We start from the raw sequence: 23,057 nt of genomic DNA, 5'->3' as shown, positions 1-23,057 counted from the left end.
ATGGTGCTGCTCTGCACTTTGGCGGAGTGCAGTTTTGTTTTTCTTTCTCTGTCTATGTGAGATTTTCTGAGCAGTGTCCACCCTTATCCACTCTTCACGCCCTGCTGTATGTTTGGCAAGTGGAACTGCTCCTTCTGTAAGCAGCAAGGGCTCCTCCCACCAAAACTAAACCTTATTTCAGTAGTGTAACACCTGCATCTTTTAAAAATCCCTGCCAAGCAAACTGAATATAAAATGAGGGGTGAATGTGTTCTGTTTCCAAAGCAAATGCTTGTCTCTGGCAGAGGTAGAAAACACATTGTACAGAGTAGCCTTAATTTTCAGTGCATGGTTTTTCATTTATTCTCAATTGGCCAATGTGACCTTAATCAACTTAGGGAAATTACTCATCTCTTAAATGCTTACTCACCTCTGAAACACGAGAGTCCTTCACCCACAGTAGCACATGGGGATTTAACCACACACACAAACAGTGAAATGAAAATTCATCCTGCAGAGTGTAACTGAATTGTTCAGTGAACAACCTCCATTTCTCCAAAAGTATTTTCACAGCCAGCAATGCTGGTGCGTGTTCACACTTAAAGTAGGTTTGTTTAGGGGCAGGGTCAAGACCTTTATTTCTGACTAGTAAAATAACTTGGGATTTTTGTCATAAATCTGATGAAAAACAGTATGTAAATGTTGTCAACAGTCATCTGGCTTTACTAAGACTAAATGAACTATAGGTTTTAAGTCAAAGTATTGTCACTGGTGGTATTAAACATTGATGTCCAGAATCATTAGTCTCTCTTGCTGGATAACGTCTACCTCAACAAGTAGTCCCTTAAAATTATTTCATGTGATGAGGTGGTCTTTGATTCAAGTGTCTGTCTGGTACCTAAGGAATTGTTCTTCTTATGTTACAGTAAAATATGAGAGAATCAAATTCCTTGTTATTGCTTTGAAAAACTCAGTGGAGGTTTATGCTTGGGCTCCAAAGCCTTATCACAAATTCATGGCTTTTAAGGTAAGTGAAATTGCACTCTGGTTCAGATGGAGCACTGTCTCTCAGTGTCTCTCATCTACTCTTTGCTTTGTTTTTTTGTTGCTTTGTGTAAGTTATTTCTAGTTAAGGATAAAATGGGTATTCTTTTAAAGAAAATGTAGCTCATTTGACATGCATGGGAGGTGGCAGGCATAAAACTGTCACAGTCATGATTCTGTTAGATGTGAACAACTTGTTTCAGCACTGTGCCAAAACGTACATTTGAGTTCACAAAATCGATGCCAATTTCCCTCAAAGAAGGAGGAAATTGAACATGAATAGTAAATACTCAGGCCTGAGTTTTGCTTAGTCCACTTCTAGAATCTGATGGGTTTTAAAAACCAAGGGAATTATTCAGCTCTCCCTGCAACACAGTAGACGATGGCTACTTACCTCCTTAAATTTAACGAACTATTTAACAAAAATAGCTAACTTTTGAGTTTTGAAAGTTCATAAGATCATATATGTAGATCTGTAAACCAACAGCTTTATTGTGTTATACAGTGTATTTTTCTTTTTCCAGTCCTTTACCTCACTTCATCACAAACCGCTGTCAGTTGACCTGACCGTTGAAAATGGACAAAGACTAAAAGTCATATACGGCTCACTAGTAGGCTTTCATGCTATTGATGTGGACTCTGGATCTGTGTATGACCTGTACCTTCCAACACACGTAAGATACTCCAAAACATTACATAAATGCCTCTGTTCTTTGGGCTGTGTATTGATGATCATCAGGTTAAGAGTTATGCTGTATTTCAAAAGACAGGGAGGGTAAGAGAATAAATGTCATGTGCTAACTAATAGAAAACCACTTTTCACATACTTTTATAATACTGAAGTTCTGTTAAAAGGCTTTTATCACATCTAGAGTATCAGTTTTAATGGTTTAATGTCAGAAAGCCTGTTGTATGGACAGTACTATTTTTAATTATCATGGAAATTTAGGATGTAAACAATCAAAGACACAATAATATCTACATAAATTTAGGTGACTTTTACAATCTGATAGCATGCTTTCCTGTCATGCCAACAAGCTGATGAAATTATCACTGAATCCAAACTGAGTTGAAATTTGGCCTGCATTCCAAAGATTGGTGCAATATATTTTAACCTTGATCCACTGCAAGCATGTTTACCCTTGCACTAGGTATGGGTGGGTAGAGGAGCTAGGTATACACGTGCGCCCATCAATAATCCCAATTTCTTTACCATGGAGCAAAGTTGGGTTTGTTTCACATGATTATGGATCCAGGGTCTGTGCACAAAATGTGATTTGCCCTTCAGTGATGACTTTGCAGAAACCCAGCTTCCAGACTAAATTTGCTGATCTTGCTGTTTACTTGCCCATGAAATCAGTCCTTAAATTTAGAATAATTTTTACATATTCCACAGGATTTTCTCATAAGATTGTCAAGAAGTTGGCATGAAGATACTGATTTCAGGTTGATGTGTATATCTTGCATTGTGCGTGCGTTCACTGAAGTGATGGTGACCACTAAATTACTTGGATAAGAGCAGATTAATTCCCCTGCAGAAATGACTGACTGGCATGGGGCTGCCCAGTATGAAGTCTGTACTGTGATTTTAATCTTTTTCTGTTTGTTTGCCTGCTTATTTTCTAGCTATTCTAGATAGTTCTTTTCAAAGTGTGAGTCCAAAAAGCTAGAGAAACCTGGGGGCTTAGGTCTAGAAAGAGAGCAGGTTCCCATGGCTCCAGTGTGATGGTAGGCTCCTGGCAAGGGAATTTATGTGCACACTTGAAAACCTCCCTGAAGTCAACAGAGCTCCACAGGGGCAGAGGGTTGGTGCATCCTGGTGCCATGGTCCTTGCATCCCAAGGCAATGTGCCCAGTCACGCTCAGGAGGTCTGAAGAAATCTCACCCCAGATCCATTGTTGCAGCCTGTGCTTTGAATCCTTTCTATTTTTTAACTGCTTTTTCTCTATTCTCAACCCCACGTTTTCAAACCAAATGAGAGCCCACGCCTCCCATGCAAGGCACTTGATCACTCTGCTGCCCTGACAGGTGGCAGCCTTCGGATCGTGTCAGACCCTGTGTTTCTGATGGACACGGTGTTTGAGGATGGCTGTTTATTTATAAATTCATACAAATTTTGTGTAAGTTTGTTTATAAATTTATACAATTCTCTTGATTAACAGGTGACTTCCCAGTTTGCAAGGACAAAGCACTGAATCATCTGCTGAAAGCCTGTACTGTTTGTTTCTGTGGGGGTTTTTTTAAAGGACTTAATATTTGTTCTGTAGGATGGTTTATTTAATCTGATAATTAGTCACTTTGTTAACTCTGCAACTATGACAAATTTGTATCACTTTATAAATCTAAGCGTGGTGCCTGCATACATCCTTGGAAGCTGGTTGCTAAGCAAGGTGAATAATGACTCGTCAAAAAGATCATTAGCATAATTGCCCAAGATAAAGGCAAAAAATAAGTGAACCTTCTGAGAAGCTTTAGTTTTTCATCAGGCTGCAAATATAATTATAACCTGATCAGAGAGATTTCCCAGGTGACTGTCCTGAAGATGTGGGGCACATTTAAGGCTGACTCCATTTGTGTGTGCTCTTCAACCAAAAGTTGGGATGTGCTAAAAATATTTTTCTCCCTTTAGAGTCTTAGACCTGAAATAAATCTGCTGCTACAGTGGCTCTTTTTTGGTATTTTATTATTTTAAAGAGCATCTGCTAGAATTGGATAATTCTCTCAAGGAGCTTTGTGGTGGCAACAGACCAGACTTTAACAGGCTGACTTGAGATACTCTTCCTGGTAGCCTCTTTTCCTGGTTCCCCACCTCTTTCTTCATCTCTTACCTGCTCCGATCGCTCATGCAAGTACCAAGGCAACGCATTAAAATTGCTCTGCGACTCTGGATCCCCGTTCTAGTGTTACGGATAGTTGTTGCGGAGGCACGGAGTCAAGTGGTTGGCCTGAGTGTATTCAGTTTGGCAAGTACAGCTTCAGTGCTTCTTTTCCTGTTCATTGTGCCCTCACGGTGTGCGTTAATGTATGTGCTTGAAGAGAAGATCTGTGTGTTGCTGGCTTGTGAGAATGATGTAAAACTCCAGTCATACGCTTCCTATAAAAATAAGAATTGTAGTGGTATCATTTACTATCTAACATCCTGTTTAGGTAGTGCTTTAAACAAGGAAATGCTTTGTTAATGTTTTTTAAGGCTGTCCTCTTTTTCTTTCAAAAACGCTTTCATAAAACCCCACCTTCATGGTTGTATGCTTGGAACTGTTTGGGGTTTTTTTTTCACTTGGGACATGTTGGCTTCTGGGAGAGATTCTAGTGCATTGAACAGCTGTTAAAATAATCTGTGTGAGTGAAATGCACTGTTCTTGTGGCATGCAGAAAACATATGCTGAACAGCATTTAAATGGGGAACTGTTCTTAGTGAAGTATATGGGAAGGGAAGGACAGAGAGTGGCTTGTATTTGAAAGGTCCAGGTAACTTTTCAACTCACTGTAAATATTGTGACATTTACAGTTTTAGCTTGTGAGTGGGGATAAAGAATTATCATGGAAAGTGAAAGCACCAGTTTCCTGCAATGTGGAAGCTTTTGTCCTTCCTCCATCTTCTGAAATAACTGTCAATTCAAATTTACTTCACCTTTTTTCTATTTATGTAACGCAAGTGTCTTCTAAATGAGTAAAGTAAATATTATTGTGTCTCAGTGGCTCCATGGCTTCTTGAACCAGTTCATACTGGTAAATATAAAGTGAAATACTGAAGGTTGATTTGTTTGCAAGCCTACTGTCATGTTCAAAGGGGGGAGATGCAGAGAAAGCCTGTTTCAGGGGCTAGCTAGCAAACAGTACAGCCTTTCTGAACACAGGCATTTCTTTCACTTTCCATGAGCCATGAGCTAGCTCTTCATATTGCTCTGCTGAGGTAGCCAGATTGATGTAGTCACTAAAATTGTAGTCCATTTTCTGATACAAATCATAGTAAAATATGATTCCAGATCCAGGGGACTATTCGCCCACATGCCATTATCATCCTCCCAAATACCAGCGGAATGGAGCTTTTACTCACCTACGAAGATGAAGGCATCTACATTGATATATATGGGCATTTCACAAAGGAGACTGTTTTACAGTGGGGAGAAATGCCAGCATCTGTAGGTATGTATAAAAATAGCACTTTATTAAATGTAAGATTCTGCTGCATGAAGCCTGACTTCTTTGTGAGGTCTGTATCCATATGAAAGTGGTTGTGTGGCACATAAAGCAACTTCTAAGCAAACTGAATATGTAAACAGATCTATATACATTTGTGTAAAGACAGCCGATGATTGCAATAGAGTCTTCATATTTGGATAAGTCTGTATTCCTGTCACCCTGTTTATTGCCTCATACCTTAACTATATAGCCAAACTTTACTGAGGATGCAGCTTACCACCAGTTTTCACAGAGATAATTATGTGCATTACAGAGGGGAAAAAGATGCTCTCAATTCCTACTTTGATTGTTCATCGCCTATAGCATTTTATATAAAAATTCACAAATGTAGGGAGGTCACCTAGTGAAAAGGTCTATAACTGCTGCCAAATGGCCCCTTAATTTTATCACTTCAAATTCACAGTGCTGCCAGCCCAGGTATTTCTAATAGCTTCTCAATCTCTCCATGTTTGCAGTTGGCTTTGTAGGAGGAGATTCTGATTGTATTGCAGCCAAGACAGCTGTTCATTTCACCTCCCCCAGAGGGCTTCAAGTTAACAGTGCGGGGAAAACAAAGAACAACAAAAGCAGAGTTTTGTTTTTATTATTTGTTGCTTTTAATTTCTTTTCTGGCTTGCTTCTGTTCTTCTGCATCTTAAAACAAACATCCCAACAAAGCAAGCCCAAAACACTTGGGTTGTACAAAAGCACATTATTAGCCTGGCAGAAACTGAAAAATGGAGGACGTTCACCTTTCTCCTCTGGCTTCTGGCTGCTTTAGGAAAAGTCCATTAAAATCAGGAGAGTAACACTCTTGAGTAAATGCCAGGCTTGACATTTGTAGAGGGTTTTCAACAGTACTGAGGGCAAGAAGCCCACATCTGGAACACAAATCCCAACAACTTTTTTGCACTGTTTCAATAAAATTCAGAAACAAAACTGCTTCTATGTCAAAAAACAGGTATAAGGTTACAAGCTAATTATGTGGTGTTCCCTTCCCTTCACTGAATCATCCTATCTCCAATTTTCAGCTCATATTCAGAGCTACAGGGCATAATTAAAATATATCAATTCTCCATTTTTCATAGGAGTATCTAGTGGTCTTTGATATGCTGAAATGTTACATCCCTTCTGAATTAATATTAGAAACACCATAAGAAACAATCAGTAATCAAAAAGCAACTAGCCAAGGCAGGAAGAGTTCTGATAACCGGAAGTTGCCCTGACAAATGCTATTTGAAGGAGATGGAAGCTTTCAAGAAGCATGTTGTTACGGGACATGCCTCCTTGCTACTAAAAGTAGCAAGCTTACTATGTGCTATTATTCTCACTATATGCTATGTCCCAAAGAGTCACTGTTAGGAGTTAGTGTGGGCTTTCTTACACACTGTTTTAGAAAGGATCGTGCTATTGCAAGAAGGGTTGCATAGATCTATGACTGTGGAAATTTTCTGTTTGTGTCAGTGGGCACTGATTGATCTCAAAGCTTTTTCACTTAGTCTAGAGAAGTTTGCAGGAATGGCTCAGAAGTGACCAGAGAGAGTTTAAGTCCTTCCTAATGTTGCTGAAAGTTTTAAGTCATTAAACCCACAAAGATGACAGGTTTGTAAAGCATTCTTGTAGTGTGGAAATCACACTCCCTTAACTTCAGTACAAATTTCCTTGCACATAACCAGCTGGCAATGAAGTGAATAAAGCTTCACCACTTTGGACCAGCTGATCTTTTGTGCCAATTAATTAAAAACATCCTTCAGTATACATCTAGCAAGGCATGATATTCCCAATTTCCCAAGGTTGATTACATCTTAATAGAAAGAAAGACATTTGGACATTCCTCTTTCTACATGCTCATGCAGCTATTTCTCCAGTTCTTCAGCACACCACTACGATAATCATTTGCATGGAAAACTATCAGTATGAGTCATAGCAGTTGCCTAAGCTTTTTGTTACAGTATTTTAAGGCAGTTAAAAAGGAAGAGGATGGAGAAGATGCTTCTGAGGGTGGCACCCCTGTCTGGTGAATTTTACCATGTAAGAGTTAGGAGTCTTGCCTATGTGAACAATTTAGATTTTCTCTGTATTGGGCACCGCCAGATGGGAGGGTAGTGCACATCAAGGGAGAGGACAGGCGTAATGAAATGCCTGCTGAGGAAGCAGAAGGTCAGTTAGATGACATGTTTTGGATGGTAGTGTTAGAGCTGGCTACACAGAACTTTGCATAACTTCTCCCAGTGCTCAGAAAGCAAGACTGTAGGTTTTATCTGGTGTCTCTCTTCACCCATCTTTCTCTCTCATTCCTTATACTTCTCCGGATTCCACAGCTGGAGCAAGGCAGTCTCCAAATACCCCCTCTCAGTTGTCATTTGAACATTTTCCAGTATGTTAGTCTGAGAACCCTTGCGTTCCTGCTGCAGCACTGCTGGTATCTCAGAAATGGACTTCTTTGGAACAGAAATTATCATTCTTTGTGGTACAAGATCAGTTTGACTTCTGATTGGACTTATACTTCCATTAAAAACAAATTAACCCAACCTGTAACTCAACACAGAACTCAAACTTTAACCAAAGATCTCTGTTAACTATTTTATTATTGCTTCCCACTACTTCCTATTAATTTTCTTGATCCTTTGAAATTCTTGGCTCCAGACAAAAGCATTAATTTTCTGAGAGAAGACTGAATAACTGTGTTAACGTGTATGGCCAAACTTAGGGGGAACTTGAAAGTTTCATAAGAGATCTGGTTTTCCTGGAATTTCCAGGCCCATTTCAGACCTTCTGAAGTCTGTGTGACCTTACCTCAAAATTTTCCCTCTGTGTCGAGATAGAAAGATCTTGTGTTGACCCCAGGGTGCTCTGTAGTCGTCCTTTGCTTGTTTCTTGATTTCTTTAAACAATTATTTTGATAAAAAACTTTTGGAGTTGGTGAGAATAAAATAAAAAATAGTTTGTATTATAATTGGTGGGTTTAGGGCAGGGAATCTAAATATAGCTCACTCTCATAGTTTTTAAGTTGGGACCTCTGTAACCGATCTGTTAGTAAGAAATTGGAGAGAGGAAACTAAGATCCTGTGGGAAATTGTAATTGTCAGAGTACTCTGTTTAATCTGAAAGATACTTCACATATGTAGGGCTAAATACAAATATAGCTGTAGTAGTTTCTATAAAACAAGATTAAAAAAGGGTTTAAGAGGTATTAAGTAAATAAGATTTGTGAGCACTTTTGGCCTTTTGTATGAATAATGAATTATTTACAGTGTGTAGTCTTAGACGGTTGGCACAAAAGTGGATATTCCAAGAGTGGGGAAACAGTAAGGATCAAAGACCTTATTTCCTTTGTCATGTATGCATTAGAAGCAAAAAGGATGTTATGTAGAAAAACAGGCAGCATTACCAAAAGGTGGTTGAATTACTGCCTCAGTGCTCTAACACCAGCTCTTGAAGCAGATAGATACATTTCTGGGTTGGGTTATTGGTTCTACTGGAATAATTACAAAGGAGTGAGCAAAAACTGGGAGCAGAGAAGCTTTGAACAAAGATGCACAGAAACATGCATGTTTAGGGAAAAAAAACCACAACAAAACAACAAGGTTTAGACATAAATTTACTCCTACTTGCTTGGGGTGGTTAAAGAGCTGCCTGTATTTGCCCACCAAAACATACAGCAGGAGAACATCAGGCTTCCCTGGCCAATTTCTTAATTTGTCCATTTGTGACTTTATTCAGCCTTAGGTTTTTTCCTTCTTGACTTTGACTCTCTAGCCCGTCTCATTTAGTAAAAGTTCTCCACAGCTGTGACTGGAAGAAAAAAAGCAGCCACCTCTATCCAGGTAACATAAGTAATAACAGTAGAACAACAGAATTGCACAAGGAAAGTTACCCACTCTTTCCTAACCCAAATTGCTTAACTTTGGAGACAGAAAGTTTTAAAGCAGGGGCAACAGTCACAAGTATACACAAGTAGTTAATCCCTAATAAGTGATCAGCAGCATCACTGGAGACCTCAAGGCTGGGTTTCAGTGGGAACAAGCTTTGCTATATCCCAGGACACGGTTGGTATCTCAGTGAGTTATTTCCATTCCTAGTCCTCAACATTTATGTCTCCCTTCCATAAAGAAGGGAACCAATAAAAGTCATGATTTCGTAGAGCATACTGGTTTTGACTGAAGAGCCAAAGGAGGGGTTCTGTATATGTGTGTGCTCTTAATTTTAAGATGTGTGTTTTACTGTCAGCAAAGTCACCACTGGATACTCTCCTTTGGATGTTCATGCCCACCTGCATACCTGCCCAAAGCAATTTTCTCCAAACATGTATACAAAAGCATAATTCATTAGCTTTTTTTTTTTTTTTGCATTGAATTTCACCTGTGTGCATTCTGAGTCTCCAAAAAAGAATTCAGTAAAGCAGCATGCACTCATACCCTGTGAAATGGAGCGTGGTATCAAAGAACAACTTTGACATGCAGAAGTGCGTCAGGATCTTTCAATTCATGTTGTTTTTTCATTCTGAACTTCTTGGTTTATCTGCAATCAGTTGCCTGGGGAATTTCTGGAGTATCAATCATAGAATCATAGAACGGTTAGGGTTGGAAAGGATCTCAAGATCATCCAGTTCCAACCCCCCTCTCACGGGCAGGGACACCCCACACCAAACCATGTCACCTAAGAGTCCACTAGAGGTCTTTAAGGTCAGGTTAGAGAAACAACTGTGAGAAGTGATGCTGATATGGCACTGATAGCAGGGAAGGTGTATTACGGTCCTTTCATGCACTATTTCTGTAACACTAATCAGGAAATCCCCAATTTTATGATATTTTGCTAAAAGCTGGCCTGATTCTGCTCTCATGCAGAGATCAGTCAATTGGAAATAACTACTTAGGGCAGTAAGCTGAATTTAGCACAAGATCAGAAAAGGGACTTTTGAAGCAAACAGTTTAAAAAAGAAAAGAAATGTAAAGAAGGGAAGTGATATTGTAGTAATACCCACCTTCTGTGGTACCAAGTGCACTTGCCTTATTCAGGCTGCTGTTGAAAGACCAAGATCATTACGTCATGTCAGTGACACTTCATAGAAGTTAATGGATCCAGTATGGCTCAGTAATTTCTTTCACCTTTCCTATCTCCCTCAACCATTTCCCCTTGAAGCAGTAACTTCCTTGTATGTAGACTCTACTCAGCTTAATGTTAATACACAGCATAAACAGGAAATGCCAAGTCTCACTCCAAGTTCAGAGTGCTGCTAATGCTTTCACAATGTTAAGAAACTTATTTTGAGCTCACTTTGCTATACTAACTTTATGGCATATGTTCTTTGATGTTCAAGGAGTAATGCTGGTGTAAAATGGTGTAACAAAAACCACAGCTCATGCACAAGTGTAGGTCTTCTAAGATATGGAGTAATCTGGGTGAAGCAGGGGAGCTTCAAGTAACTCTGAGTAACTTTGTTCCACTATATTGAACAGTATTGGCAAATCTTGTCTGAGTCAGTATATGCCTTTCCTGCTGAGCTACTGTCCAAAGGACCAGAGTAGCTGTCTAAAGTCTAGGGTTGCCGGAAACCAGTACAATCTTGTATTGCATGTAATACAAACACCCTTATACGTTGCCAGATGGAAGCATAGGATGTTTTTAACTAAAGCTTGTTGAGGTGGAAAATGGACTCAAAATATGTACTTCTTAAGTTGCTCATAGAGTAGGAGCTTTTGTTCCAGAATAAGCCAACTTTATTCCGAGTATCTAATCTGCTTTCATTTCACGTGAAACACTCGTAAGTGCTCCCACATGGGAAAAATACCAAAACTCAGTACTGACCTTTGAATTCCAGCCTGCTGTCATCCAAATTAATTTCCATGTATAGATATATGCTCATAACTGACAACCCTACAAATGGTATAATGGGGCCTTTTATTGGCAAGTTATTCCACAGATGTAATCTGAGAAAGAACCTTTTGATTCTGCTACAAGAATGAGTTTTTATGTTACTTGTATTTCACCTGAAATTTGCCACTGTCATTTGACAAGTTCTCAGTATATTGGCTGGCCAGCAGAATATCAGTGGCCAGACTTGGTGTATCTATTTTATTATGTTCCTATTGTAATACAGCTGGGAGAACTGGAGTTATGGATCCAGGCTTTCTATCCTGGATGACCTAGAGGTTCCAACAGAGCCTAATTAAGCTGTTTCTAAGAACTGCAAGGACGCTATCAAGTTGAAATCTGCCAAAGGCATGAAAACAGCTGATACAGACATAGCACATCGACAACTTGAGTGCAGATTTCACATAGTGGAAAAAATAAGGAGACTTGTAAGTGGATTAGGTCTTTGTTGCTGGACCTATACAACCTATATACTCCACAGTGTAGCCATAGAATGCTTTCATGCTGCTTATATATATGCACCTGCCTCGCTGTCCCAGCCCCCAGAACATTGTGTGCCTGCCTCTGGTGTGTTCAAAAGCAAAGTCTGAAAAGGTTAATGTGGTGTCAGCTATAACACAAACCAGCAAGTGTCTTGAGAACTGTATCATTTTTACTTTTTTCACTTTGTGTGGTCTGGGCCTACCTTCGTAGATACTAATTGAAGTGTGGGTGCTGCCTTAGTGCTCATCATGCTGTTGTGTTCAGGAATGTTCATGACAGTCTTCCTTGCAGCCTAGGGCAGCAGTGTCCTGTTATACAGCCTAGGAGCTGAAGCATAAAAAAAAGAGATTTTTAGAAAATATCCCCTCCCCTTCTCATCTCCCATTTACCCTCAATTGCTCACTGTTTGCTTTTCAAACAGGATGGTTTCTTCCTCTTTCCACATAACTGAGATACTGGAAAAAAACTTGCTCTCAGCTCTAGCGGCATTAGTAACTGAAAGTATACTAAACAGATTTAGGGGAAATTTATAGACTTTGAGGGACATAAAATATAATACTGTAGCCAACCCATACATTTCCAAGAAGGTAAAATTCTCATACACTTGTTATGACAAGAATTACAAAGCAAGGGTTCCAATTTAATACTAAATCAACGTCTAGAAGGATACACAATCACTCAGGCATGTTGACTTTATTTTCTGCTGTTGTTCTAAAGTAGGCTTCTAAGGGCTGTTGCTTCCTCTATCAGTGTGTACAAAAGTTTAATTTTTAGACAAAAACCTAAATGGAAGGTTTTGAGGAACAGACATTGCTCACACTAATAACGTGGGGCAGGCAAGCACTGTCCATTGAAGCTAAAAACCAGTTAAAGGCACACATTCCCTCTACATCATTTCAGTGTGCCAGAATTCTCAGACTAATAAGAGACATTTCACAGTTGAGCAAGAAGAACCATTTCTAAGCATTGACTATCAACAGGGCATAACTAATGTGTTTTTACCCTAGAAGCCCATGCACTAATTCGAGGGCTTTCATTGAAACTGTGGCCAATTTGGAATCTGTGGTGTTAACTCCTTCATCACTATTCCAATTTTTCATCTAATTTCCAGATTTAAAGGAGTTACATAGTAGGTTTCCATGGTGCTGGAGTATCTTTTGGTTTTGGAGATGCTGCTCGTAACTAGTGATGGGAAGACAGTAGCTAGAGACACCAAATTAATCATGCCATAGTCTCAGATTCAGAAGAATTTAGGTTTCAGACTAAACTGAACTCCACAGTAAATACAAACCAAACTTCCTAATGAGAGGTTATAAAAAATCCTGAGTCAAGACTGTTCTTGAGCATGTACTTGAAACGATGAGGGATAAAAATGGGCGTAAGTTGCACCTAAACAATGCAAATTATGTATTAGGCAAAATTTTTTAACCTTGAAAGTAGTGATGGATTGCAGCAGCTATGAAACAGCTATGAAACATGCCAGAACATGTCTGGGCAAGGTCCCGAGTAACCTGGTCTAATTTGGCCCTGCTTTGCGGGTGGGGCTTAAACAAGATGCTTTTCAGAGGTTTCTTCCAAACTTTCCTGATCATAAAATACACAATAGTAGCATACTTAAGAGTTATGTCTAGAGTCCAAAATAAGTCTGAGATGACAAACTGAAATTTACTTACTGTTCCCAAGGCTTTTTGTGTAAACTTAAGTAATTCAGAGCATATTGTTATTGAAGAGAAATGCTTCAGATCCATGTTAGCATAAATGAGGCAAGAATCAGTGTGTCAGTTGTTGAACAGTATCAGTTCTTTTTACTCTTTTTGTTGTTTGTTTTAGCTTACCTTCAATCTAATCAGGTCATGGGCTGGGGAGAGAAGGCGATTGAACTACGCTCTGTGGAAACCGGAAATCTGGAAGGAGTATTTATGCACAAGAAAGCACAGAAGCTGAAGTTTTTATGTGAAAGAAATGACAAGGTACAGAGATAACTACAGTGTGGTGCTTTAGCAAAAAAAGAGTAATAGTCAACTATGACACTAAGGCCATTTAATTTTTTTAACTTTCTTATTACATTGGTTATTTCCTACCTTGGTGCAACTTCTCCATTCAAAGCAAATGTAATCACTGACACACAGCCCCCCCACCACATCCCCCCAACTAAAAGAAAACACTCGCTATGGATATTCTACATTTTCACACCATCCAGCTCTGTTGTAACTCCTGTTCCACCCAGCCCTAACTGGTATCGGAGATGGTAACAAATATGGGCATGACTAACTGGCCAGACTCCAGCACATCAGGGGTAGTGGGGAAGGCTCTGAGCCAGCCCTGAATAATGCCCAACTACAGGACTGCCTCTCCTGGGCAACTGAAATTACAGGTAATACAGAGCAGCCATCATGTTAAAAAAGCCCCAGTGCTCTAATATCTGAGACACTGCAGGCACTGGAGTATGAATTATCGAGTAGGATTTCTTGCATATAGCAGTTCTTGGTAAATGTTCTGTGAAACCTGCTTGATCCCACTGACAAATTTAGAAAACTGGGCCCCCCAAACTGTTTAATTATTTGTTAATGTTCTCATGTGTCTTTCCAAATAGGAAAAAGAAATATACCAAAATACATATCCCAGTTGTACCACAAGCACAGTTTCACTTTAAAAAGTTTCTCATGGGATTAAAATTGAACTGTGATATATATGTATCTCCTTTAATTGGGGGCTGTGGCATTCTCTCACATTTCATGTATGAGAATATTTGTACCCATAAACGTAAGCTGGCAGTAACATATATCCTTCTTTTTTTTTTTTTTTTTTCTGTCTCAAGGTGTTCTTTGCATCTGTGCAGTCAGGAGGCAGCAGTCAAATATATTTTATGACTCTTGGTCAAAATGTGCTATTCAACTGGTGAATCACATCAAAATGAAGGATGCTTTGAAACTCCTTGTAGGTAGCAGTGTAAAATGCTTGGAGGTAACATACATTAATTTGCACTTATTACCTACAGAAATTTTGTCATTATTAACTTACCAAAATTCGTATTTCAGTTTGGAAAGAATTCCGTTTTCACGTCAAAGTACTGCAAACATGTTTAGTTTGTCTTCTAAAATATGTTGCAAACCAAGACTGTATTTGCAGTGTTAGGAGAAATCTTTAATGAAGAATGTAGTCAATATAAGAAGCTCCTGTACTCTGAAAAGTATACAGTTTCATTTTCACAGATGATGTAACGAAGTTAGCTTGAACAGAAGTCTTTTTCTTTTTTGGACAGCAACATCTATAGTCAATATAAAAACACAATTAGGGTGGCAGATTGGAATCTATATTGAATTGGGTTTTGCCTTGTTTCACGTCTAAAGTGAGTTCTTACTCTTTCACTAAGACTCCCTTGTCTGGGTCTTACAATCAGAGAAAGAGCTTCTGGTCCTGATAAGGCCTAATGCAGATTGGGACGCTTGAGGGGATCGTATCCTGTGCTAGTTGTCTAATGCACTGTAGAGTTGCCAAAGCAGACACTTCTAGACATGTGCCCCATCTAGTAGATTTTACAAATGCAGGGGACAGACTTCGTGTTTCTCTCAGGACTGGATACCTGAGCCCGTAGACACAGTTACTGTAGAATGTATTTGTAAAAATAGTTTAAATAGTAGTTTGTCAAAATCAGGTATGCATAAAGTATTACTGACCTGAACCTGTAACTTTTATTCAGACACGGGACCCACACTCGTGTGAATTGATTTAAAGGCACTACCCATGTATATAAGGGCACAGGATCAGGCACCTTCTTTTCTTGCTCTTTCAGCATCAAGTCTTAATGTTTTTGTCTGTAAATATAATCTTTCCTATGGATGTTAAGGTTAACAAATATATTCTTAATATAGTTAGGAAAATATCCAAAGAGTTAATCTATTATAAATAGAAAATATAAATAATTTCAGGTGCTTTTTTGCTAATTACATCTAAATATAAAGCTGCATCCATAGTGTTATTGGTGCCAGTGATTCTGCATAAACTCTGTTCTCAGGGGCTTGTAAGTTGGCCATAAAACTATACAGATATAATATATATACTATATGTAATCATATACTATGATTAAATTGTAGGGTTTAATGCAATCCTTATTTAGCTGATTTTTGGATGTGCTTTGAAAATGTAAAACATTAATGTAATACAAGAGCTCATTCCAGACATGATACAGTATGGATGATGCTGTAGGCAAAAGTGAAATCACTAGCTGCAGTGTTTGAAAATAAATATTTTTTACTTGAAATATGATACTGAAAGGTGCAGGGAAAGTGTGTTGGAGTATCTGGTTCTCTACCCCAAGGATGATGATTCAAAATTGACTAAGAAGGGGAGAAATAAAGTTGTTAAAACTGGTGGCTGTTCTGTACAGTGTGTCAGGTTTAGTTAGTGTTAGCAGTCATACTGTGACTGCCAGGTGCTCAGACTGCAACCATCAGCTCCAAAGCTGGCATCCTTGTATATATGTCAGTGGAGAATCAAGTTAGGGCCTAATCACCCTTCCAACCTTTCCCTATGCTGGCACCTTAACTGCTGCAGGCAGATCAGAGATGCCGATGCTGTTGCTGTCTGTGTACTTTGGCTATGTGGAGGACTGCACTTTTCCAGTTATTAACCTAGCACTTTTCACAAGCAATAGCTTATCTCAAAATGTATAGTGGTTTTTATGAAGTATTTTCCTTTTAAATATTTTAACTTACAAAAAAATAATCCTAAGGCCATAATAAAAAATATGTGCAGTGGTTAAAATGGCTCTTAATGTATGCAAGTAATCAGCTTGTGTGCAAACTTAAAATCTGAATGGTATGCTGTGCTTGGGCAGAGCTGTATGAAAACAGGAGTTCTCTGTCTATTTGTAGTAATGTTCCTACCCGTTGTCAGTGCTAGGACTGGAGCAAATGAGCAAAATGTGGCTTGGCTCCCTATACTATTGAGTGTTGGGCTTGTATTGTTCAACTTTCACAAAAAAACACCACAACAAACACAAAACTAAAAAAAAACCCAAACCTGTAACAGAAACAGATGAAAGTTACAATTTACAAGCAAAAAATAATTTGCAGACAATCAGAAATACAACTTACTTGCTTTTGACTTGAAATAAAATGTCTAAGAGACTGTGAAGAAAGAACAGCTTTCATTTTGTACCCTGGAGGTATGCAAAACTGCTCATGCTCAGTGATCCAGGCTGCCCTATAACATTTCTTTTAAAGTGCGTGATTCTGTCTCATACTAGGCACTAGTTAAAAAAGACCTTAGAAGATAATAATGGGAATTTAGAACAACCCATGTCAAACAGATTAAAGCAGCAAATGTGATCAAACTTGTTTAATGTTACTGTGACAGAGAGTTGACACACTGAGATGATGTTCAGCTCCATACCAGAAGGGAAAGAAAAAGCAAGTTCAAGAGAAGGCATGTTTACTATTACACTGAGATTTTAATATTTCATTCTGTTTCCTCCTATTGGCTCTCTTTGCTTTCCAGCTGTGATTCAAGGCAGTGGGTTGGATTTTCATCTGTCACTTTGTATGTAAAATTGTTGGAATTATTGGGGTTACATCCATGTATAAATATGGAAAGAATGAGGCCTTTAGAGGTGAATGCTTTTAGAGGATGAAGTGGTATTGCAAATAGCAATAGCAACTGGATGCAACAAAACAACTGTGGCATTTTTTTCTTTATCGAGAGAAAATTGGAATGGTTGAAGATGAGCCCAGACATGTTGAAAAGAGTAACAGAAGAGACTGTAAGTGATTAGAGAGGAGGGAAAAGCTGAAGAAAATAAATAGGAGTGGCCAAAGGGGAGAGAGTGGATGTTGGGGACACTGTATTGCTGTAGGAGGAATAAAAAATGTTAAGAGATGTTAAGAAGAAAGTTACCAAAGAAATGGAAAGATGTCTAAAGTGACCGAGTGATCTGAACACTGAATGAGAGAGTACTCAGAATAACTGTTCAGCTCAAAGCAAAAGTTCAAAGATGTAAGTCAAAAAAAGAATTAAAAAAAAAAATAAATCCAGAGAACCAAGTTTTTCCTGACATAAATTTAACTATGCAAAGCGTGCATCAGATTTGTAGTTTTATTTTGTAAGGTTTCTCTAGCTGTACCCTTTCACTAACTTTTAAAACCAAGGAGTGAACTGCTCAGCAATATTTTTCTAGTGATGTTATTTTGATGTGAACAATTGCCACAGGGGCAGAAGGGCAGGGATCCATGTCAGTAATCCTTTGGTACATGCAATATCCTAATCTCAGGTGGTGCTCCTAATGTTTTATTTGCCAATCAAGACTGTGCTAATACTGCAGCAAGATAATACTGGATGCGCCTGCTTTTATTTTAGGAATGGTGAACTCTATTCTGCAGCCTGACACATGGCTTTAAGAACTGGGAACAATGTAAGCCATGTACTGCGCATTATGTATTGTTCCCTAATGTTGAAATTGTACAACTGAAACAATAATAAAAAATACTGAAAATTGAAACTACTGTTGTGCTTGTAGACTTCTGTTATATTTGCATAAGCTATTCTAACATATTCTAATCATAGAAAGTTACCGTTCTCCAAATCCAGTCAGTATCCCTACAGAAACATCTGCATCTGCCTATAGAGACAAAATTAAGTACTTCCTTGCAGTGGATAAGGTATTGAGATGCCAGTGTAAGAGTTCAGCAAAGTACTAGCACTAGTCTTAGTACTAGCACTAGACTGAGAGCTAGTAAGGCCAAGAGCCACAGTGTGCTGCTGTGCATGCTGCTACTGAGCTTCACAAGTGAATTTCTGTGTCTCCACCCTTCTCTTTACACAAATGCCTAGTGGGATGAGGGCAGTGGGACTGGGAAATGACAGCTTGCAATCACTGACACTACGAGAACTGGCTTTTGTGAATGTGTTTCAGCCTGAAAGCCAGGTTAGCTCAATTCGCTTTTTCTCAGGTATGCTCGTGCAATCTTTGCCGCCACATTTAAAACTTCCTGCTACACATAATGTGAGGTGTAATAGCACATTACAGCTGTTAGAAATTACACTTAAGAGGGAGGATTAGGAAATTTGCCAGTTATGCCAGTGTTGGGAGTTAGAACAGGTTAGGGCATGAAGCAAAATTTCTTTTATTTTTTTTAAATAAAGAGAATCTTTCATCAATGTTATATTTCGCTAGCAGAGCATGCTTTTACCCGCATTTGATGTACAGAATGGGATCTGTATTATAAGTTTAAAGATGTCACGGTTGCTTGATTGGGCAGACAGATAGCTTAGTTTTGCCACTCATTATTGTTCTTGCCACCAAAAATTTTTTTTTGATCTACAGTAATAACAGTACACCTGGATTTTTCTCCCACACCAGTTGCTTAAAGCAAGTTTCACTCCCAAGCACAAGAAGAAATATGTCAGGCTTGAGTTCCAGTACAATCCTCCTGTTGGACAGGAGATTTTCTCTCCTTTTTATTTGCTTACCTCCTTTAATATCAGGAATAGAAGCAGAGAAGAGCAAGAATTCTGGTTCCTGCTTCAGCTGTGATTCAGTTCTGCACAGACGACTCTGCTATAAAAATAAAAAAAAAAATAAAAAATACAGTGATTTGTATATGCAACATGAGTGGATTGAGAGATATCATTAATGTTGTGGAAAAAACTTACAGAAATAGTAAGTATTGCTTTCTAGAACCAGCATGCTAAATCTTGTATCCATCCCCCTATATGTGAAAAGAACTGTAGGTGAGGTTTACTCTTCTGAGGTGACCCTTTATTGTTTCCTGACTGTAGGTGCGCGCTACCTTGCCAAAGGTTCCTACCATGTTGTTGTGGTTTAACCAGGACACCTGAACAGTGAGAAGTGCTGATCTTCTTAAGAATCTGGTTTCCTCTTACTTACAATATTGTCAGATTTTTCAGAGTGGGCTGTAGTCTCTATCTTCTGTATCAACTAACACCAGTTCATTTTTTTCCCTCCCTTAACTTTGGCCAAGATGGCTCTGTATTTCCCAGGAAAAATGCTGGGGACAGTACTTGTCTGTGTTTGGGCTTGCAGAGAGTCAGGAACAAACTTCTCCCATTACAAAAACAAACAAACCCGAACAAAGCAAACAACCCCCCCCTAAAACAAACAAGTTTCAGGAACCTGAACATAACTGTTCACATAGGCCCTATACAACCCCTTATGAAAGAAATGTCAGGCGCCCATTTTTAGCATTGCATAGGCTAGTAAGGACAACCTTCTTGCTTACCGGCACTGACTGACATGCAGGTAAGCAGCACACCCGCTTCATCAGTGGTATGCCAGCAATCAATACTGTCATCCTTTCCTTAGATACAGGAATATTCTGTGGCAAATACTGACCACACAAAAGGCAAGCTGGGCCCAACTACAGCACTTATTGTGTGACTACTAAGTAAAATTCAACTTACAACAAAATAAAGTTAGTCTTTCTCTGATCATGCTTGCTCATGATCCTCTCCTGCTCCCCATCGCAAGTTGTTCAGTTAAAATAGTATTAAAACAGAAGGTTGCAATTTGCTAAAACTGAACCTACATGGAGACACATGAGCATGCATCCATATACTGATTCAGCTGGTACAGCTTCTAGCATACAAGCAAATAATGGAGAAGGTGCATACCAGACTCCAGGACAACTCTGACATCAGCAGGTAAGATGAGGCCTCAATTTGGCCTTTCTTAAGGTAGCAGCCAGGATCAAGCTAATATAATACATCCTTTACTCAGTCACCTCCTCCACCACACACATTCTTCATTCCAGCCCTATATACTTCCAAGTTTACTTCTTTATATTCTCTGAGGTGTTTCACAAAATCAGCCTATTAGTGCCAAAAGGCAACAGTGAAACGGGCACTGAATTTTACTCAACATCAGAAAGCAATGATGTTCTCTTTAAAATCTGTAAAGAAGCCAAACAAAGCCAGGAAAAGAAGGCATGATTTAGCAGGGACTAATAAGGAACATGTGAATTCCGCTCTCCCTGGCAGAAACTGCCCCACCTAAAGAACCCCTCAAAGTTACTCTGACTTGACAGTAGAATTGCTCTGATAAAGTTGTATTATCCATGTTGCACCAGAAGATAAAACAGTGTCCTGGGTTCAGCGAGTGGCTGTGCGGTTCTGAGTTACCGGCTGGGCTTAAACCATGACAAATGGTTTACATCTCACCGTCGCAAAACACACTCTTACAAATAAAACAATGCCAGTTCAAAGTGAAAGGATTTGGAGTTCTATCTCATAATAGGAAAAGCTATCTAATTTACAACTATTTGCCAATCAGTAGAGCCAGGCAGTTAAGATACACCTACACACACAATTCAAGTTATATAATATAATCAAACTGTAAATACCTCTGATTATCTATTGCTATTGCAGCTCAAACAAAATGGCAGTTTAATTTTAGCTTTATGTCTAAAAGTAGTTTGTTTCATGGTACAAAATTGCTCTAGAATGAAATTGCTTCTCCAAAGACCCACATAAAAGTGAACAACTGTGGTTTACAGTAAGCTTTATAATCTTGCACAAGTTAGTTTTTAAATCTATAGCATCACCCTTTATTCTCTTGTGCCTTTAATTTCTCCAAGATACCTTCAATGTAAAGTTTAACAGAATGTAGTAACATTCCCCTGTTCAGCATAGCCCATTCCTCACTGACATTGCTAGAGAGGCTTACTGCCATTTTTCTTAAGGTGGTGTACATAAAACCTGAGATACTTGGCTGCTAATTATGTCTGAGAATTTGAAATTGTACTGATTCACCCAAGACTGATACTGGTATGGTTCAGCATGTTTAGTTGTAGGTATACAAAAAAATCATGTTGTCTTCAATGAGTTTCTTATGTGCCTGATGGAACAGGCTCAAAACAACACACTGAGCCCTCGGGTTTTGTAATTCTAATACAGCCATCTGCTGATGGCTCCTCACCACACATTACTGATTCTCCAAGTGTTTCTGAATTTGCAGTTTCTAATACAATCACATCTGTCCCACTGGTAAGGTATGGCAGGGAAACCACACCCAGAGCAACTTACAGACATCACCAGTCAGTAAAACATGTCTTGTCTTGCACCAGCAAAACATTCATGCCATTCGTTTTGAAATGGGTGTGTTAGCTAGACCTCTGCTGGTGAGAAAGAAGGTAACAGAAGCAAGTTCCTAAGAGAGGGAACTACCCCATATCTAAAACTGCAACTCATATACATTTAAGCAAAATTGTAAAGTATTTATTAATTCTATCAGTCCATTATCACACCACAAAAGCTACAGCTCCATGGTTTTCATGACTGAAACCACAGTGACCTACAATAATAAAAGCTCTTGGCAACAGATATACAAGTAACAATTACCTCTGCTATAAATAAAATATCTTTCTTCTGCAAGTCCTGTCACAAGCACAAGACAAAAGTGGGGAGAAGCTGACAATATTCCACTGATTTCCTCACTACACCTACAGATTCATTTAACAGCTGGAAAAAAGTCTACACCACATCTCCACATGAGGCTGGTATGTGATGGGAAATCACATCCTGTGCAACCTCAATAAAAAGGTGTTTGCGTCATGTCTGGGTTTTTAAATCGTAAATGCCATTTTATCGGTACAGACAACAGGTCATGTGTTTACAGGGAAGAAAAGACTCCACACTGAAATGTTATTCAATATCTTGGCTTCAACATAAACATCAAGAATGACTGATGTGTTTTAAATTTCCTCACTACGGAATGCACTGTTACACTCACCATTCCTAGGGCAATCTAAAGGCCAGAAAAGGCTTAGGTTTTATAACCCCTTGTCCAGCTTTTCAGTCTGATTTAATTGGTTCAAGCAACAGGTTTTCCAGGTTCCCCAAGAGAAATACTCCATAGTGGCAAAGGCAGTAGACTAAGAATGGTATCATCCTCAAGCTGTGAGCTTGGAGAACTGCTTTCTGCTGGCCCAGTGTGTGAAGCAGCTCTGCCTAAGCTTTGGTCTTCTGGCTTTCCAAAGGCTATCTGTACCCAGTGACACTATAAATACTGAAAATTACTTCTCTTCTTCCTCTTCCTGCCTCTTTATCTTCAGACCTCTCTCCTCACTCTGTCCTGTTAATTTATAGCCTAACATTTCCTCCAGTAGACAAAAATACAGGTTGGAAAGGACCTCAAGGATCATCTGCTGCAACCTTTCTTGGCAAAGCATGACCTAGATTAGGTGTCCCAGCAGCCTGTCCAGCCAAATCTTAAAAGTGCCCACTGTTGGGGAACCCACCACTTCCCCAGGAAGATTATTACAACGACTGATTGCTCTCATTGTGAAAAATCTTCCTCTTGTGTCCAGTCAGAATCTCCCCAGGAGTAACTTATGCCCTTTACCCTTGTCTTTTCCATGCAACAACTTGTAAAAAGGAAATCTTCTTCTTTAAAGCCACCCTTTAAATAGTGGAAAGATGGTAATTAGGTCTCCCCTGAGCCTTTTTTTCTCTAGGCTGAACAAGCCCAGCTCCCTCAGCC

General features: G+C 39.1%; 1 protein-coding gene and 1 long non-coding RNA gene across 6 annotated transcripts in view; one reads left to right on the top strand and one right to left on the bottom strand.

Moving 5' to 3' along the window:
* Window positions 1-18,059, top strand: part of NRK (Nik related kinase) — a 97,026-nt gene extending 78,967 nt beyond the window's left edge. For 3 of the 5 annotated variants that reach the window (XM_065689854.1, XM_065689851.1, XM_065689852.1), the window contains 5 exons: window positions 906-1,006; window positions 1,548-1,697; window positions 5,011-5,170; window positions 13,394-13,533; window positions 14,382-18,059. In XM_065689854.1, coding sequence (XP_065545926.1) covers window positions 906-1,006; window positions 1,548-1,697; window positions 5,011-5,170; window positions 13,394-13,533; window positions 14,382-14,465 — 635 coding nt within the window. In that variant the 3' untranslated portion in view covers window positions 14,466-18,059. Of the gene's footprint in view, window positions 1-905; window positions 1,007-1,547; window positions 1,698-3,186; window positions 3,691-3,718; window positions 3,988-5,010; window positions 5,171-13,393; window positions 13,534-14,381 lie in introns of those variants that run through there. The other 2 variants (XR_010614931.1, XM_065689855.1) reach the window with 2 other exon arrangements.
* LOC136019537 (uncharacterized) lies at window positions 9,583-15,723 on the bottom strand. Its single transcript, XR_010614932.1, has 5 exons — window positions 14,585-15,723; window positions 13,399-13,467; window positions 11,766-11,890; window positions 10,191-10,228; window positions 9,583-9,752 (listed from the first exon to the last, which is right to left on the bottom strand). It is a non-coding gene; the product is annotated as an uncharacterized LOC136019537 (long non-coding RNA).
* Window positions 18,060-23,057: the final 4,998 nt, after the last annotated feature.

This window comes from Lathamus discolor, chromosome 9, assembly GCF_037157495.1.
Source record: "Lathamus discolor isolate bLatDis1 chromosome 9, bLatDis1.hap1, whole genome shotgun sequence".
In the NCBI taxonomy this organism is placed as follows: Eukaryota; Metazoa; Chordata; class Aves; order Psittaciformes; family Psittacidae; genus Lathamus; species Lathamus discolor.
The sequence above is the reverse complement of the archived record's forward strand: the minus strand, read 5'-3'. Positions and strand labels throughout refer to the sequence as shown.